Here is an 18,736-nt window from a genome sequence, read left to right on the forward strand (position 1 = left end):
GGTAAATAATGGCTCCACAACTCTCGGGGGGGGACAACAAGTAGCAGTTGTGGGGATGAGCTCTGGGGTGGCTGGGGAGCTGCCTGTACTCATCCCAGAACGTGGCTGTCAGATAGTTGTGTGAATACTGAACATGACCTGGCCGGCGAGGCACGTTGCTGTATGGGCTGCACTGGGTGAATCTATTTGTCTGACTTCATGGGCAGCTGTTAGAAAAACAAGCATGCAATTATCACAATGCCTCTAGATAAGCAACCCCCTGGCCTCCATTCCAAGAGAGCAGAATTCTTCCAGGCTCCAGCGGCGATGTTCCACGGCGTGGTGACCAAAGGAGTCTCCGGAGGAGCAGCAGACGCGGATTGGACTGGTTTCTGAGCTAATGGAACAGGGGGCTACTACCCAATCCCTAGAGGCCTTGGGGGGTCTAAGACAGCTAGGCCTACCAGGATCCGCATGTGGACAGTGGCCAGGTACCTGGTCTGAGAGTGGGAGAGTCGTGTGATCGCACCAGGAGAAAAGGGGCGGTGTGCAGCTTGAGTGCGGGGCACACTCGAGGAGACTAGCCAGGGGTCAGAGAGACCGTGAGCCTGGGACCCGTGACAGTACTTACGGCCTGTCCTGGATAACTGTTGCACTGGGAATTGGACTGAGACCCATCTACTCATTTTACATGTGCACTGAAAAGCCAGTAGATGGCTACCAGCTACTACTGCTTAGCAACTGCACGTGTAAAAAAATGGTAGGGCCGCCAAGCGATTAAAAAAATTAATCACAATCGCACAGTTAAACAATAATACAGTACCATTTATTTAAATATTCTTTGGATGTTTTCTACATTTTCAAATCTATCGCTTTCAATTACAACCCAGAATACAAAGTGTACAGGGCTCACTTCATATTTATTTTTGGTTACAAGTATTTGCACTGCAAAAAAACCAAAAGAAATAGTATTTTGCAATTCAGTACTTACTAATACTGTTTATCGTGAAAGTTGAACTTACAAATGTAGAATTATGTACAAAGAAACCTGCATTCAAAAATAAAACAATGTAAAATTTTAGAGCCTGCAAGTCCCATCGCTCAGACAAAAAAGTTTGTTTACCTTTGCAGGAGACCACGCTGCCCGCTGCTTGTTTACAGTGTCACCTGGAAGTGAGAACAGGCGATCTCATGGCACTGTTGTAGCCGGCGTCGCAAGATATTTACGTGTCAGATGCGCTAAAGATTCCTATGTCCCTTCATGCTTCAACCACCATTCCAGGGGACGTGTCCGTGCTGATGACGGGTTCTGCTCGATAACAATCCAAAGTAGAGCGGACCGACGCATGTTCATTTTTGTTGTCTGAGTCAGATGCCACCAGCAGAAGGTTGATTTTCTTTTTTGGTGGTTTGGGTTCTGTAGTTTCCGCATAGGAGTGTTGCTCTTTTAAGACTTCTGAAAGCATGCTACACATCTCATCCCTCTCAGATTTTGGAAGGCACTTCAGATTCTTAAACCTTGTGTCGAGTGCTGTAGCTATCTTTAGAAATCTCACATTGGTACTTTCTTTGCATTTTGTCAAATCTGTAGTGAAAGTGTTCTTAAAAGGAACACCATGCTGGGTCATCACCTGAGACTGCTATAACATGATATATATGGCAGAATGCGGGTATAACAGAGCAGGAGACATACAATTCTCCCACAAAGAGTTCAGTCACAAATTTAATTAACGTATTTTTTTTTAACAAGCGTCATCAGCATGGAAGCGTGTCCTCTGGAATGGTGGCCGAAGCATGAAGAGGCATATGAATGTTTACCATATCTGGCACGTAAATACCTTGCAATGCCGGCTACAAAAGTGCCATGAGAACGCCTGTTCTCACTTTCTGGTGACATTGTAAATAAGAAGCAGGCACCATTATCTCCTGTAAATGTAAACAAACTTATTTGTCTTTGCAATTAGCTGAACAAGAAGTAGGACTGAGTGGACTTGTAGACTCTGAAGTTTTAGATCATTTTGTTTTTGAGTGCAGTTATGTAACAAAAAAAAAATCTACATTTGTAAGGTGCACTTTCATGGCAAAGAGATTGCACAACAGTTCTTGTATGACGTGAATTGAAAAATACGATTTCACTTTCACAGGCCTTGGGAGGCAGGCCAGTCCTCGCCCACAGACAACCTGCCAACCTGAAGCATATTCTCACCAGCAACTACACACCGCAACACAGTAACTCTAACTCGGGAACCAATCCATGCAACAAACCTCGATGCCAGCTCTGCCCACATATCTACACCAGCGACACCATCACAGGACCTAACCAGATCAGCCACACTGTCACCGGTTCATTCACCTGCACGTCCACCAATGTAACATATAGCGTCATGTGCCAGCAATGCCCCTCTGCTATGCACATCAGCCAAACTGGACAGTCCCTACGTAAAAGTATAAATGGACATAAATCAGATATTAGGAATGGCAATAGACAAAAACCTGTAGGAGAACACTTCAATCTCACTGGACACACAATAGCAGATTTAAAGGTAGCCATCAGCTCAGGATTAAACAGACTGTGACGGGCTCGCCAACTACAAAAGCCGTTTCTCCTCCCTTGGTGTTCACACCTCAACTACTAGAAGAGGGCCTCATCCTCCCTGACTGAACTAACCTCGTTATCCCTCGCCTGATTCTTGCCTGCATATTTATACCTGCCTCTGGAAATTTCCACTACCTGCACCTGATGAAGTGGGTATTCACCCACGAAAACTCCTGCTCCACTACGTCTGTTAGTCTGTAAGGTGCCACCGGACTCTTTGCCGCTTTTACAGATCCAGACTAACCCGGCCACCCCTCTGATACTATCGCTTTTGTTTATCATTTTTACAGTGCAAATATTTATAATACAAAATATATACTTTGATTTCAATTAGAACACAGAATACAAGATATATGAAAATGTAGAAAAACATCCAAAATATTTAATAAATTTCAATTGGTAAGCTATTAACAGTGCTATTAAAACTGCAATTAATCGCTATTAATTTTTTAAATCACGATTTTTTTTTTGAGTTAATTGCGTTAGTTAACTGCGATTAATTGACAGCCCTAAAAAAATATCTAAAATTACAGCACACTCAGGTTGTGAGAGAGCCGAACATACCCAGGGCAGCACTCCCTCTGGCACACGCTGCCCGTATCTCATCTTTTTAAAATGACAGCTTGCGTATGAGGAGCAATTAATAAGACTGGGACTTTTCAGCTTGGGAAAGAGACGACTAAGGGGGGTATGATAGAGGTCTATAAAATCATGACTGGTGTGGAGAAAGTAAATAAGGAAGTGTTATTTGATCCTTCTCATAACACAAGAACTAGGGGTCACCAAATGGAATCAATAGGGAGCAGTTTAAAACAAAGAAAAGGAAGTATTTCTTCACACAACTCACAGTCAACCTGTGGAACTCCTTGCCAGAGGATGTTGTGAAGGCCAAGACTATAACAGGGTTCAAAAAAGAACGAGATGAGTTCATGGAGTATAAGTCTATCAATGGCTATTAGCCAGGATGGACAGGAATGGTGTCCCTAGCCTCTGTTTGTCCGAAGCTGGGAATGATGATTTGATGATTCCCTGTTTTGTTCATTCCCTCTGGGGCACCTGGCCCTGGCCACTGTCGGCAGACAGGACACAGGGCTAGATGGACCTTTGGTCTGACCCAGTCTGGCCGCTCTCATGTTGTTCTTACGATGTGAGTGATGGAGCCTGAACTCTGAATTTCCTGGTTTTGTGTCTCAGCCTTTATGGGTTTTTAGACACTGCAATAAAAAACCTGCCACAGCACGGGTCAGAGCCCGGGTCAGTTGACGTGGGCTTGTGGGGTTTAGGCTGGGGGGCTAAAAACTGCAGTGTAGACATTCGGAGTTGGGCTGGAGCCTGGGTTTTGAGACCCTCCCCTGTCGTGGGGTCTCAGAGCCCGGGCTCCAGCCCAAGCCCGAACATCTACACTGTGATTTTATAGCCCTGCAAACTCACGTCAGCCGACTCTGGCCAGCCATGGTCGTGCTGCAGGTCTTTTATTGCAGTCTCAACAAACCCCATGGTATCTAAAATGGCTTTTGGCTGCCTATGCGCCTAACGTGTGCGTTTGTGCAGCTCTCACGAAGTGTGTCTTCATTGCCATGCAAGCCTCATGTTAGCAGAGCTCAAGTCAGCGAACTTTGGGTTTGGGAACCCAGGGATCAAGCAGATACATGGCCTTCTGACCCGAGGTTGAGAATTTTTTAACTCAAACCCCCAACCCAGGGCTCCAGCATCCACACCACAGCATGCAGGCCTGAGTCCAACCAACTGTAACCCCTCTGCCAGTCAGAGTTGGCAGCAAGGGCTGGGTTCTGTATCTAGGGGTTCTTCTTCCAACAATGCAACACAGAACCAGCTCGAGCCCCCACCCATTGACCTGGGACAATTACACACCACCCCTGAGGTGCCTCTCGCCAGCACAGAGTCTGAGTGTAGCAATGAAACTTTCAATAAAAGGAGGGAAGTAACGGCATTAATTTGGGAAAACACCACAAACAGGGTTCATATACATGAACCATGAGCAGAAGACCCACCCCCAAGTAAGTTGGGCAGTGTCCTTTCCCTTCGGATTCTTAAGTCCAGCAACCAAAAGTCCCTTTAGTGTGTCTGTCCCTTCTCTTCACCCCACTCACAGTTGTTGTCCTTGGTCAGTGCAGGCCCAGAGTTCAGAGGTGCGTCTGCAGAGTTCACCTCCCGCTCTCGGCGGAGAGGGTAGGAAGGCACCTGACTTGCTCCACTGCTTGGGCACTCGCTTGCTGCACCTCTCTGCCAGCCACCCTGCTGGCTGACTGCTGTGCCACTCTGCAGGGCTCCCCTCCAGTCCTCTCCAGCAGCCACCTTGCCAGATAAGTGCTGAGATGTCTTCAGGTCCCTCCTCTTAACACAGCTCTCAGTAATTTCAGCTGTTAGTGGGGGAGCCTCACTGCTGAGAGACACTGTCCCAAAGCAGGTCTAACTCTTAGACCTAGGGATCACTGATTTCAGTTCTACCACATATAACGACTCTCAGTTGAGTCTAAATCAGCGCTTTGATTATACAGAGGCCCCCCAGGATATCTACAACCCTTAAGCAACACCCACACCACCAAGTACCATATCGTACCCCACTGGGCTTTGGAACGCTTGTCCCCTGTCTAGCAAGTGTCTTTTAGTTGAGGGCGAGTCCTTCCATCAGGCTATGCCAAGCACAGTTCTGCTGCCCTTGATTCACACAACAAGAATGACAGCCCTTTATTACTCCTGCCCCAATAACAAGAAGACTGGGGATCCAACACCAGCCAAAAGTGATCATTTGGGCCAGCAATCCCATCATGCAGAGCACCTGAGCAGGGTGGGTGTGCCCAAGCAAACGAGATCAGCTCCTGAAGTCCTCTTCCACAGCTCACCACTAGATGTCAGGGGAGAGCTCATTCAGACCCTGCTTACACAACCATATCCCAGACTTCCTAGCACCCTTCCAAAATCTGGTAGCTCTAGCCATTTGCGCTTGCCCCGTGGGAAACACTTGAGTACCCACCCCTGCATGTCACTGGAAGTTGGGCGGCCTGTCAGCACATCCTGACAAGCCAGGCGCTTCCAGGGACCAGAGCCAGCACCATGGAGGCGTTGCTATTTGAAGAACTTCTCTAGCTTGTGCTTTCACTTTCGTTTGAGGAAACAGACAGCACTTCCGTGAGCTGCTGGTAGATGTTCCAGCAGCATTTCCTGACCCACCACTAATGCCGGAGGGCACGGCAGACTCCAACGCAAACTGCCTGATGCTGCTCATGGCATTCGGTATAGCTACGGGCGCCTCTGACGTGGACCAGTGCTTCAGAAGCAGTGCCAGAACCAGAGTGGTGGACTCATCCCATCACGCAGAGCTGGGGTGAGCAGCGGCAGGTCCAGAACTTTTGCACGCAGAAAGCTACACTTCAGGCTTTGTGAGACACTTTTCCCAACCCTCCAGCATCAAGACACACACAGGAGGTCCAGAAGAGGGCTGCTATAACTGTCTGGGAGCTGGCAACCCCAGACTGCTACCGGTCCATTGCCTGTTACCCGAAATTGGGCTGCCTAGTAACCTTAGGGAGGACTAATGACCCACCAGAGTTTGGCAGAAAGCAGCATGTTTATTATACTGATAGCTAAGCTCAAAAGAAGAGGTGGGGGGATGTCACACTCACACTCGCATACTCACGCGCCCAGGACAGGCCCGGCAATGGAGATGTCAGGACCCTCAAGGTAAGTGTCCCACAGCACAGCGATGGATGGGGCGATGAAGGTTAGTCTTTCCAAGGCACGATGGAATGCAACGTGGCGAACCACTGGCCAGGTGGTCCGGGCGAAGGGCCTTCACGGGAGGTACAACCTTGTGAATACCCTCCTGAGCACATGGCCCCTTCCCCTTTTAAGGACCTGCTCCTCATGGCCTGCGACTAGAGGTGTCTTGGTTGCGTCTGGTTGGTCACATTCCACCTCGGGCAGTGTCCATGCATTGAGCATGTGATCGCTGCCTAATTAGAGTCCCCGACACCTTGTCTACCTGGGAGCTCTTCTGATCTTCCAGCTGTTCAACCAGCCCATTCATCCCACAAGCATTCCAGGAGGGAGGGGGAGAGGGAAAGCCACTTCACAGGTATTCAAAGAGGGAGAGGCGACAAAAGCAGGGGGGAGGGAGGGAGGAAGGTGTAACAGACCTTTTGAGCATACAGGTTACACATAGCATACAGATCACTGCTACTTCTACAACATTGCCAACCAGTTTGGGGATGGAAAGTAGACTGTGTGTATTTGGTGGCAGAGGTTTCTGAGGCTATCAGACATGTGGCTTACCCCCGGTGCCAGGCATTAGAGATATTACTGAAATAATTGCTGGGTTTGAGCAAATGCAGTTTCCAAACTGAGCCAGGGCCTCTGATGGGACTCATGGGCCCGTAGTTTGCCCCTCTCAAGGAGCACATGAGTACATAAACCACAAAGGGTCATGGACCACAGAGGGTGGTTTATGAATATCCTTGTGGGTTTTACTGGACAAGTTCCTGATGCCAGGGTTTTCAAGGACAGGCTGGGACACTATTCCCACCAAATGACATTGTCATAAATGGAGTTACTGTCCCCACGATTAGTCTGGGGGACTCTGCGTACCCTCTTTCACCTTGGTTTATCCTGATCTCAGAGGCCCTGGAAAAGGACGGTTTAATTTCTCTCTCAGCAGGTGTAGAATGGTGACTGAATGTGCGTTTGACAGATTGAAATCCTGCTGGCAATGCCTAGAGACCCATTTGGATGCCAGTGTCATCAACGCTGTCTGCATTACTGTGGCTTGCTGCGCTCTTCACAGTCTTTGTGAAGCCCAAGGTCACCCATGACAGCAGGGGCCCGCTGAGCCCGTGCACTCAGCTGGGGCTGGCTGCACCAGGGCAACAGTGGTTTGAGCATTGGCCTGCTAAACCCAGGGTTGTGAGTTCAATCCTTGAGAGGGCCATTTAGGGATCAGGGCAAAAATTGGGGATTGGTCCTGCTTTGAGTGGGGGGTTGGCCTCCTGAGGTCCCTTCCAACCCTGATATTCTATGATTCTATGATTCTATGAACAGAGAGCAGGGCTGCTCCGTGCGCCCACATCATCGACTTGCATGGGCCAATGGAGGAGGGAGAATAGTACCTTTATGAATGTGCTCGTGCAGTGTTTGCCGTACATTAGGTAAGTGGGGGCAGGGAGTTGAGTGCCATGCATTGTTCTTATGAATAAATTGACCACTTATGAAATAAGGGAAGGAGGGTAAAACTACAGATTAAGGTATCTGGACTGACAAATACATCCTGTTTGCACACAACTTCAAAGTGGCCACTTATCGTGGTGTTTATTATTTGAAACACATGTTCTGTGATGTGATGCAATAAGGGTAATACGATTTCTTAATAAAATAAAAACCTTTCTTTTTGAACACTTCTTAGAAAGGCACAATATTAACCCTCGCCAGGCAGACCACCGGCCTCTAGCACACCAAAACACCAGTCAGAGCAAAACCCTTAACACAATCAGGAACTGAGTGCACGAACACCTGCAAACAATGAAGCAATTTCCAAGACAGAACCCCATAGTGTAGCACGTCCCGGGCCCCCGTTCTCCTTTCCCTTCGTTGCACGTTTGACACGCATTGGCACCGGGGCAGGAGGTGTCCATGGGGGAGGGGTTGTTCGGTCTGGAGCACATTTGGCCTATCCATCCGCTGATAGGGCCCAGTTGCATGGCCCCCCCACTGTTCCTGGTCCATCGTCCCAGGGAGGGAACTCAGGCCACTGGGCAGGTGCAGCAGGAATCTGCAGTCTGGCAGCCATTAGCGAAAGCGGCTGCTCAAACGATTCTTTTGCTGTGCTCTGTCTTCCTCCCTTAACTGCCATTCCTCTCCCAGGACCTGGGGAACAAGTGTCTGCTCCTGTGCAAAAATCCTGCCCCCAGGCTGCACAGCCACTTGCTGTAAGTCCCCCTCTCTTTGCTGTTGGCCCTGTCCAGAATGCCAGCCAAAAGTCCATCACAGAAATGCTTCCTCTCGGACCGGTCCGTGACTCTACGGTGACCCAGGCTCCTCCTCGCTTGCGGGCGAGCTGTCAAGGTACTCTGGTCTATAGAGGTCAGTGGGCCTGAAAGCAGCCAGGACACACAAGGTGGTTGTTGTGTCTCAGACCATGAGCAAGAAAAACGCCTTTTGGAATTTCAGGGACATAAAAAGTTACTTTGCAAAACACTCCTTCAATATATTGTTAGCGGGATGTGTCCGCCCACAGAAGCTCCCTGGATAGCGGTGGGTTAAACAGCCGTGAAAGATGTGACAGAGAACGGTAAGTCAGAGATCACTTTTTCTGAAAATTGCAGACCCTTTTGGACTTGGGCGGAGGCTGGTTCCCACAGCATTCTACAGAAACCTCCTCTGTCCTTTCAGGTGTTCCACCTGTTGGAAGACATGCCAGTTCTTGTGGTTCCCAGGCGGCAAAGAGAGGTTTTATCCCAAGCTGCCGGTGGAAGCCAGCCACGTGTGCCACTGACGGATTGAAATGAATGGCGAGTGAACAGCTCATCTATGAATAGAGAGGGCCGGACAGCTACTGAGGAGGCCCTGAAAACAGGCCTTTCCCTGAAATGTGACTCCCTATCTGGCATTCCTGCTACGGGCTAAGTTTGCAGCTACAGCACCTGGGATTGTGTCAAAATTCATGGGGGAATCAACCGGATGCTGCGTTCTGGTCCCTGGCTTTGCGGTAAGTGGTCTTGAGTTGCTTAAGCCACCCCCTGCTCTGGTCACCGATCTAATAAATTTCCAGTGCTGCCACCTTCTCTCCTCTTTGCGGGTAGGCGTAATCATTCCCAGAGCTCTGACTAAACCTGATGCTTTGCTCGCCTCACCCCGGAGATTCACCAAAATCTGGCCATGCTCCTGTGACCAGGAAGCAGCGTGCCTGGCAAAGGACCTTTTCTGGCCAGTGGGCGCTGCAAAGACAGGAGCAGGTTCGCTGTGTTTCCAGCTCAGGGAGCAGACAGAATAAAATGGACGGCTTGTTAAACGCCAAACTGTGCTTGAAAAAAGGAGGTTGACTCTGTTTCCTGGGAGTTGATTGGTGACTCCTGGGATAAAGAGGACAAAGAATTTCAGCCCATGGGATTGTGGGATAGCATTGGTCTGAGTCTGGTGTGGCCAGGTCCATGCTTCAGAATAATAGGGCTTGAACCCTGGAACTCAGCTGGACTCAGGGTTTGCCACTCCACACCCATGGGGTCCTAGGAGCCTGAGTCCAAGCCCAAGTCAGAGAGATTCATGTGTAGACAGAAGGGGGATTAGGATTTGAGCCTGAGTCTGAGCCCGGGCTTACCTGGCAGCGTAGACATGCCCACTTTGTGTTACACACTTTATCATGCCCCATGAAGGACAGTCGGAGACAGAAAGCCAGTGCTTACTTGAACACTAGATGGCAACGTTCACACTCGTATCCGTGCTCCAGAGGCTTCAGGAACTGTTGTGTTTCCACCCCGATACTGTCCGGAGCCTCTTCAAGGATTTCTTTGCATCAAGCCAGGATGGAGGGAGATGCTATGAACCAGGGCATGATAAACGGTTGTGGCAAACCAAAGCTCCAATCCACCCAAAGGCCTGGCGAAAGGCTCGGAGAGTGCACAGAGCTTAACACCTATTTCCCTTAAGGTCCTCAGGGTCTATCAACGCCCAGTTTCTTAACTGTGTGGAAGCATCAGCAGCCTGAGACAGAGGAATTTGCTGACTGATTAACAGGTTTCAGAGTAACAGCCGTGTTAGTCTGTATTCTCAAAAAGAAAAGGAGGACTTGTGGCACCTTAGAGACTAACCAATTTATTGGAGCATAAGCTTTCGTGAGCTACAGCTCACTTCATCGGATGCATCCAATGAAGTGAGCTGTAGCTCACGAAAGCTGATGCTCCAATAAATTGGTTAGTCTCTAAGGTGCCACAAGTCCTCCTGTTCTTTCTGATTAAGGATACCAAGGGCTAGAGTAGTGGAACCCAAACTTTTCACAGTTGCGACCCCCCCCTTATCCCTGTCGACACCCCCTCCCCCAGGGAACCAGGGCTGGGGCGGAGGCCAGGAGGAGAGCTGCAGCCGGGGCACGGGGGCCAGGCCGAAGCAGAGCTGGGGCGGAACGGGGCTGGGTGATGCCTTGCTGCACCCATCCAATGTTCCTCCGCACCCCCTAGGCGGGCACGCCCCACAGTTTGGGGACCACAGAGTATTAATGATGCCCTATTCAGCCCCTTCACGAGCCTCTGCGTCCCCTGGCAGAGTAACACTAGGAACACGGATAACACCAAAACCAGGGGGGAAAACGTGAGGCCGTGTGCTGTTCAGCTCTCTTCCTGCTACCATGTGCTCCGTGCATGGCTTTAGACAGGATGCAGCCACAGGCTGACATCTGGCCTCTACCCTCCTTCGAACTGTCCCAGAGCCCCCTCTCTCCCCCAGCCCTGCCTGGAGCGGGCCCCCCCATGCGACCCCCCCGGAGCGCCCGGCGCCCCTCCCTGGAGCGCCCCTGCCGCCGGAAGGAAAGCTTGCCTGCCTGCGCGCACAGCCACCCCTCCTGCCCCACACTGGGCAAGGGGCAGCCCCATCCCCCACCCCCAGTGAGGCTACGGTCAGGGGCAGCAGCATGGGAGGCCACGCAGGACGGCAGCCCCCACCCAGTACCCACCATAGGGGAGGCGAGGGGGCTTCCTGGACCTGAGTGGGGCCCTAGGAGCACGTGCAGAGTGAGTGTGCGAGGGGGTCAGGGGGGGAAGAGGAGGGGTCCCTCACCCGGAGCTCGGTGTTGCCGGCGGGGAGGGGCGGGGAAGACTCCTCTCTGACCCTAGCCCTGGGGCAGCCTGTAGGCAGCCTAAGCTCCCCGGCCCTGCCCCACCCCAGAGCCTGTGCCCCCAGCACCCCAACCCTGAGTCCCAGCTCTGAGCCCCCTCCTCAGTGTGAACCCCTCATCCCCAGCCCCATCCCAGAGCCCTCACCTGAGGGGAAAAACACGCAACTTAAATTTTGGCAATCAGTCTGGGGTATGATCGTGTTTAGCACAATACTTGATTATATTACACCCTTTAAAGTATATAATTGGTCGTATACAGGTGTGACGAAACAGGAACGTTCTTAATGTTTTCTCTGAATACTGTGTGGGTGCCTCAGTTTCCCCTAGGCATTTCTTAAGTCTCTAGGTGGTGGGATAAGGGGATGTGATTGTTGCAGAGCCCTAGAGGGCCAGTGTGATGCTGTCTGCACAGAGAATGGCCGACACCCTGTCTCCTGGCAACTGATGGCCTGGGCCCCTCCTCTGCAAGGTGCCAACTGAAAGTGTTGGAGAACAAAGAGATCAGGTGGCCTCCTGGCCCGGGGAAAGAGACAAAGGCCAGAGGAGGGGCAGGAGACAGTGTACGTTCGGAGCTGGCTGGGGAAATGGGGAGAGGCCCAGAACTTGGGTCTGGGCTCCCCACCCCCCAAGTTGGAACAGACTGAGGGGTCCTGTTTTCTGTACCTACAACAAGCTCTGTTTTATACTGCGTTCCTTTTGTTTTACTGGCTGGCCGAGAGTCACGTCTGACAGTGGAGTTCGGGGGCAGGGCCCTCTGGCTTCCCCAGGAGCCCCGCCCGGGTGGACACACTGCAGGAGGTGCACAGTGTGGCAGACAGCATCACACTGGCTCTCTAGGGCTCTCCAACAATCACACACCCTTATCCCACCACCTAGGTCCTGAAGAAATGCCTAGGGGAAACTGAGGCACCCACACAGTATTCAGAGAAAACAGGAAGAACATTCCCACTTCGTCACAGCAGGTACAACAAAATATACTATATTGAAGCAGGCAAGTGCTGCATCTGACTTCCCACTTTTAATTGACCCTTGAAATCTTCTGGCGCCGGCGCGTTGTAGCTTCATTTTATCCCAGCAACGAATTCTTGATTTGTAGGACCACTAACAACCAGCAACCCGAACCCGAACCCTATATTTGTTTTAATTTTAGAAAGTATTTGCTTTTGGGGGTTGTTGATCAAAGAGTGCTTGGTTGTTTCCGTATTCAAAAGAGTATTAATAACGTTGACATTCTTGGTTAAATAATTTTTTCTTACGACAGTGATATTGTGCAATAAAGGGAAACTGTTAAACGCTTACAGTTTCCAGTCCATTTTTACATTATTTAATAAAATATATATCAGCTTACAGGGCAGCGGGGGGACTAGACCCAGTCTGGGCACCACCAAAAATTATACAAACCTGCCGCCCCTGCGTGTGAGTCATTATCACATGCACAGAGGAGCCATTGTTCGGGGGTTTTATGTAATAACTACCTACATCCAAACTACCCTGCAGAGGTTCCCAAAGTGGAACAACGGTGAAGTAGAACCATTCTGCTCATCTGGTGTATTCAGAAAAGCGGCCTCATTTGTAACTTTCCAAGTACAGGGGTTGTTGTTTCTTTCTGAGAAGCATTTAAGATTTGGTGCGCAGCCCCAGGTAAAATGGGTCAATGCTGTGATCATAGAATCATAGACTATCAGGGTTGGAAGGGACCTCAGGAGGTCATCTAGTCCAACCCCCTGCTCAAAGCAGGACTGATCCCCGACTAAATCATCCCAGCCAGGGCTTTGTCAAGCCTGACCTTAAAAACTTCTAGGGAAGGAGATTCCACCACCTCCCTAGGTAACGCATTCCAGTGTTTCACCACCCTTGTAGTGAAAAAGTTTTTCCTAATATCTAACCTAAATCTCCCCCACATGAGTAAGGAACCTCATGTTATAAACAGAAGACAAGCACTACCCCAAACTGAATCAGACATTTAGCTGCTTCCGGGCAATTTATAAGATGCCAAGGAAAAGCAACTACTAGCTTTAAATGCTACACCACTGAAAATCTTTCATCGTGATACTCCCCTGAATGTGATCAAAGCTGGTGAATGACATCAGGCACGGCCTGGGGTTAGAGAGAGAGAGAGATCCATCTCATGACTCAGCTGATACAGAATTCAAGGCTGGGAATATATTAATAGCAGTCAACATAATTTTTATGGAAACTAGGTCTTGTTAAATGTAGCCCATAGGATTATTTTGCTGGCTATTATATCCTACTAATCCAGCCAGCCGTATCAAATAATATGTTTCTCTTTCTGAATGAATCCATTTCATTCTTATATTTTATCAGTATTAATTCCTTTGAATTTAGGATGTGCTGAGGCATATGATATGTATTTCCTAATAATTATACAGAGAATAAGTTTTGCTGAAATGCAAGAAGCCTACCAGCCTGTACCCGGTAAGATATGCTATATAGCTAAAAGTATAATCAGTTAAGAGTAAGTCAGCAGAAAAGCTGGTAGCCTTTGGCACAGATAAGAATGGTCCCTGAACTTTGGGGAACCAAAGGGAGGAATGACACACATCACTGAACAAGTTTATCCAGCGTCTGCAACCGGTTAGTAACCACAGGGTACACCACGACATGGAAGTCGCCAAGAGAGCCTAGGTTGGCAGTTTTTGGAAGGAGATAATCCTTATTAATATATGGAGAGTAAGTGCCATAATCCACTAACCTATCGGAGAAGGGGACCCCTACATTTCTTAGGGTACAGAAATAAGATTTGGGTACAGTAGGTTAGGCCTGAATTACATAGTGTCAGGATCCTATAAAATACCATGTACGGAAGAAGTCTGGTGAGCTCTCTTTTATGAGCTCTCTTTTAGCCTTCTTTTAGTCTTTAGCTCTTTCTTTTCTTTGTTCTCCTATATTCTGTAGATTATCTTTTTTATCTACCTATCACTCTAACTTCTGTCACGCTGTCAGCTCAGCTTGGGCAGTACAGTATAACTACTCGACATTCCTAACTACTGGGGAAGCCAGCACCATCCTGTTATCGGGCATGCCAGGAGTGAGGCTGGTCCTTCACCTCCTATTACCGGCTCCTCAAGGAAGGGAGCGAGTATGTTAGGTTAAGGTACTTATAACAGGAACGTTACCAGCAGGAGTTTTGGAATTCCTCTACTGTTTTGCAGTCGTAAGTTTCATAGCATTTATTATTCTTTTGTTACTCTCAATGACGTTTTTATCAATTTGGTTTTGTCCTCAGTGTTTTTGCCAAGGCACCCCAAAAGTCCTCTCCCTATATAGAACTCTCTGAGTTCTCTGACCCTGTAGTCTGAATTGGACAAGGACCTATAAATTTTCTGGTGGGATGTGATCAGTGGCAAGCCATAACAACTAGCCCATCAAATTCAGGTTAACATAAACAGACTGATTTCATTCATCGATAAGCTCACAAGTTTGGCTGATAAAGGTAACTGCATAGATGTAATACTACTGAGCCTTTTGCAAGGCATTTGACTTAGTACCGCATGACGGTCTCATAAAAAATTAGCTCCACGAGAGAGCACACATTAACTGAATGAAGAAATACTGGCTAAGTGACAGATCTCAACAATCTTTCAGTGTGTTTGCAGTGTTGTTGTAGCGGTCTCGGTCCCAGCATATTAGAGAGACAAGGTGGTGAAGGTCGTATCTTTTAGCTCCAAAGCTTGGTTCTCTCACCAACAGAAGTTGGTCCAATAAAAGACATTACCTCACCCATCTTGTTTCTTTAAGATCTCAAGAAGTTACTGTCAGCTGGGACTCATCATTGACTGGGGGTGTTTCTAGTGGGATCCACAGTGATTGGTTCTAGGCCTGATGCTATTCACCATTTTCATCAAAGATCTGGAAGTGAATGTAAATCACAGCTGATAAATGTGTGAGTGGCACAAAAATTGGCAGAGTGGTAAACGATGAGAACAGGTCACTTGCTTGGTAACCAAAATACGTTTTAATGCAGCCAAATGCAAAGCTATATCTTGATGTCTTCAACTCGGACCTAGTTACCTTGCTGGAAGAAATGCTTTAGCCAAAGAACAGTCAATGAACAAAGCAATTATTAACATTGCAAATCCACTTGAAATATTCAACTGCCTGGATACAGCTCAGGAGCTCTTGAAACCCCAAGAATCCCCTGCGCGTCCACACTTCCCAACCCAAGGGTACGGCTGGGATGAAAAGGGCAGCACAGAGATAGATCTCAAACCAAGTCTTTGTACAGACAGAGGCTTTGTGTCCAGAGTAGAAACTTCTTAGTCAGGACTCTGCAATGGATTCATATTTGGCCTGATTAAGTGGCTGTTCCATTTAAAAGCATCCATTTATTTAAGCATCAATTAAGGTTATAAATACAGGTCTCTGAAACTGAGGACAATCAGCAGAAGCCTTTAACCAACACGTTGACACCTCTAATTGTAGCCAGTGGGGTAAGAAGATTGAAAATCATCCCAAGCAAGGCGTTTGAGCAATTACATCAGCCCCACTAAACGAAGCACGCAAAAAAGAATCTCAAAACAATGTAAGAACATTAGAAGCAGGAAGCCTGACAAACAATCCGTGGGGCCATGGTTGATTGAGGTCCTAAAGGCACACTCAAGAAAGATACGGCCATTGCAGAGAAGCGTAAATTCTTTGCATCGTTCTTCACTGCAGAGGATGTGGGGGAGATTCCCAAAGCTGAGCCATTCTTTTGGGGTGACAAATCTGAGGAACTGTCCCAGACTGAGGTGAACTAGCTCCACTCAGGTTGGAACAGGATCCAGACGTGCTGATGGGGACCTGCACGCCATGAAGCCCTATTTGGTTGGAGATCAGGCAGGATCTCCAGACCAAGCTCTGGGGAATTTCAGAGCTCCCTGCTCTGGCGCTTCGGGCAGTGTTTCAGCAGTTTGGGCAGGTGGGATGAGGCCGGAAAACGAGTGAACAAACTCAAAGTTCACCAGGTATTTTCACTCCCAATCTAAAGTTTCGATTCAGTTTTCAGGAAAGGTTCCTCCCTCACTGGGATGCTGTTGAGTCTTAACTCATTAAGGAGTGAAACTCACTCCTACGTGGAGAGCTAGCACCGGGTCTGTGCACCACCGACCCCACGTAAGTCCTGAAAGACCTAGGCTGGACTGAAATTCAATGGGACTTGAGTGGCTACCTCCTGCAGACTCCTTTGAAATTCAGTCTGACCCTTAGATGGCTCACAGGTCTCGTGCTGGCCTTCTTTGCAGGGTGAGTTAGAGCCTCATATGGAAGGTGCTGGGAATGCGCCAAGTGCTACTTACTACTCAAGTGTCTTGCATTTTTAACTAACCCATTTCACCCACCCATCGTAATTACCCACCCTTGGTGCATTAGGATGAGCACCAGGTGAAAAAGGCGTGACACCAAAACATGTCATGTGTTCATGTCGGTTTCACCGAATTGTATCATGATGAATAAAACAAAGAAAAATAATTCTAAAAAAGTCAAACTTTAAAAAACATTCAAAACAGAAACGAAACATTTTGTTCAACCCAAAACTGAGTTGGGTTTTTGTTTTTGTATTCTTTAACTTTTCAATTAATCAAACATTTCATTTTTTATTTGACCTGAAACGATGTTTTAAAAAAATTTTCTGCACTGCCAGAAACTGACAAATCCATTATTTGCGCAGGTCTGCTTAAAGTCTATGCTGTACATTTGGCAGGGGGGTAAATGCCAAGCCTATTTGGTACAGGGTCCTGTAACATAATTACTTCGCTAATTAACATGCTTTGCTCAGTGAAACGCTCAGGAGTGTGGCTTCACCTTCCTGCAAAGGCTTTCCAGAACTGCAGCAGCTCTTAAGCCGCATGCCCATGATCCATTTCTGCCTTTTGACAGTCTCTTTAATAAGCCCCAGCAGATTGCTGATCAAATGCCTTTGTATGAGCCTGGCAGCAGCGCTGTCAAAGTGCCGTGTTCTCACCCTGCACACGCTGCCAGGGACTTGCTGGGAGGAGTGGCCTCAAGAGAAGGGTAATGAGTTTCATAAATTGGATTTGGTTTATTTCTGAAGGTTACTTTGTAATGGAGAGCCACCTGTAATCTGTAATGGCCAGATCTCAGCTGTGAGGAGAACGAAGTTCACCTCGGCCTTTTGGCTAAGATCAAGTGTAATTATACTCCACACCTGAACATAGCCATTATATGAACAACATACCCCCATATCTCAATGTCTGTACTTTGACCGGTTAAACTTTTACCCCAAATCAGGGAGATTGCAGATTATGTATTCCTTATGCCACCCGATCCTAAATCGAACTTCGCACCCCTTGATAATCTGTACCTTATTCCTTGGTAACCAGAAACTTCTATGCTTAAACTCTGTACCGTTTTTTTTTATTTTAGCATCATCTTAATAAAATTTTTAAATCTGTTCTTATCCGTTTAATGTCTGATACATCCTCTATCTGAGGACTATATAGTAAACGGACTTGTGAAAGAAGAAATTCCTTGGTTCCTGGGCTCTTTCTCGTAGGGGTGGCTCAGAACAGAGACCTGCTCTGCAGAGTGGCTGTGAGTGTGTACAGGTGGAAGAGCATGGAAAGACAAAGACACAGGACAGTGAAGGACTGATAACACTGGCTAGAGCCAGACATTTGGTACAAACAAATGCTGCATCTGAGTCCTGACCTGCCATCTCACTGAGCGCCTCACCCCCAGCTCCAGCAAGGCACGTCTCTCCAGGCCTGCAAGGCCCACAGCTAGTCTGGGACTAGCCCAGAGTCTGCCACTTGTGCCAAATAAACATTTGCCTGAAGTAATAATTATAACTTTACCCTCTTTTATCTGCTCGTTGTTCATCAGAAAGCCGACTCTACGGCAGACAGCCAGGCTGGCACAGACCATGGTCAGACAGAGCAGGGTCTTCTGCAAAAGATGCAACAGAATTCATGGAAGCAGCTTCACAGGCTCCCTACAGAACCACCCTGGAGTTCCCGCCCTGCAACACCCGGCTGCATTCAGAACATGCAGCCTTAACCAGCAGCCGTACAAGAACGGGCATCGTTCTCATGAAAGAAAGCAAGGAGCTATCCTCTCGGTGTGTCCCTCCAGCAAACCCTGGCAGACTGCAAACCAGAGCAGGTCCAGCACAAACAGTGACCATGTGAGTTTCCCCACACTGCCCTGCCAACATAGGTGCAGGAACTAGGGGGGCTGCCCCACTCCCGGGCTTGAAGTGGGTTCCATCATACACAGGGTTTACAGTTTGGGTCAGTGGCTCTCAGCACCCCCACTCTACAAAGGGTTCCAGCCCCGCTCCCTGCCAGCGTGCACTAACTCTGACT

At 48.4% G+C, this 18,736-nt stretch overlaps 1 protein-coding gene and 1 long non-coding RNA gene across 8 annotated transcripts in view; one reads left to right on the forward strand and one right to left on the reverse strand.

The window, feature by feature from the left end:
* The first annotated feature begins 7,643 nt into the window (after positions 1–7,643).
* Positions 7,644–18,736, forward strand: part of LOC144257704 (uncharacterized) — a 29,619-nt gene continuing 18,526 nt past the window's right edge. The window contains exons 1-2 of one of the 2 annotated variants that reach the window (XR_013344582.1): positions 7,644–8,876; positions 8,978–9,293. This is a non-coding gene — a long non-coding RNA (uncharacterized LOC144257704). Of the gene's footprint in view, positions 9,294–18,736 lie in introns of both variants that reach the window. The other variant, XR_013344583.1, reaches the window with a different exon arrangement.
* The window catches only part of KANSL3 (KAT8 regulatory NSL complex subunit 3), an 87,137-nt gene continuing 83,659 nt past the window's right edge, over positions 15,259–18,736 (reverse strand). For 2 of the 6 annotated variants that reach the window (XR_013344581.1, XM_077805782.1), the window contains 2 exons: positions 18,227–18,317; positions 15,404–15,700 (listed from right to left, as the gene is read on the reverse strand). Coding sequence is in view for 3 of the 6 variants with exons in the window: in XM_077805782.1 (XP_077661908.1) it covers positions 15,693–15,700; positions 18,227–18,317 (99 nt within the window). In the remaining 3 variants the exon portion in view is untranslated. Of the gene's footprint in view, positions 15,282–15,399; positions 18,318–18,736 lie in introns of those variants that run through there. The other 4 variants (XM_077805783.1, XM_077805780.1, XR_013344580.1 and 1 more) reach the window with 4 other exon arrangements.

This window comes from Eretmochelys imbricata, chromosome 26, assembly GCF_965152235.1.
Source record: "Eretmochelys imbricata isolate rEreImb1 chromosome 26, rEreImb1.hap1, whole genome shotgun sequence".
Lineage (NCBI taxonomy): Eukaryota > Metazoa > Chordata > Testudines > Cheloniidae > Eretmochelys > Eretmochelys imbricata.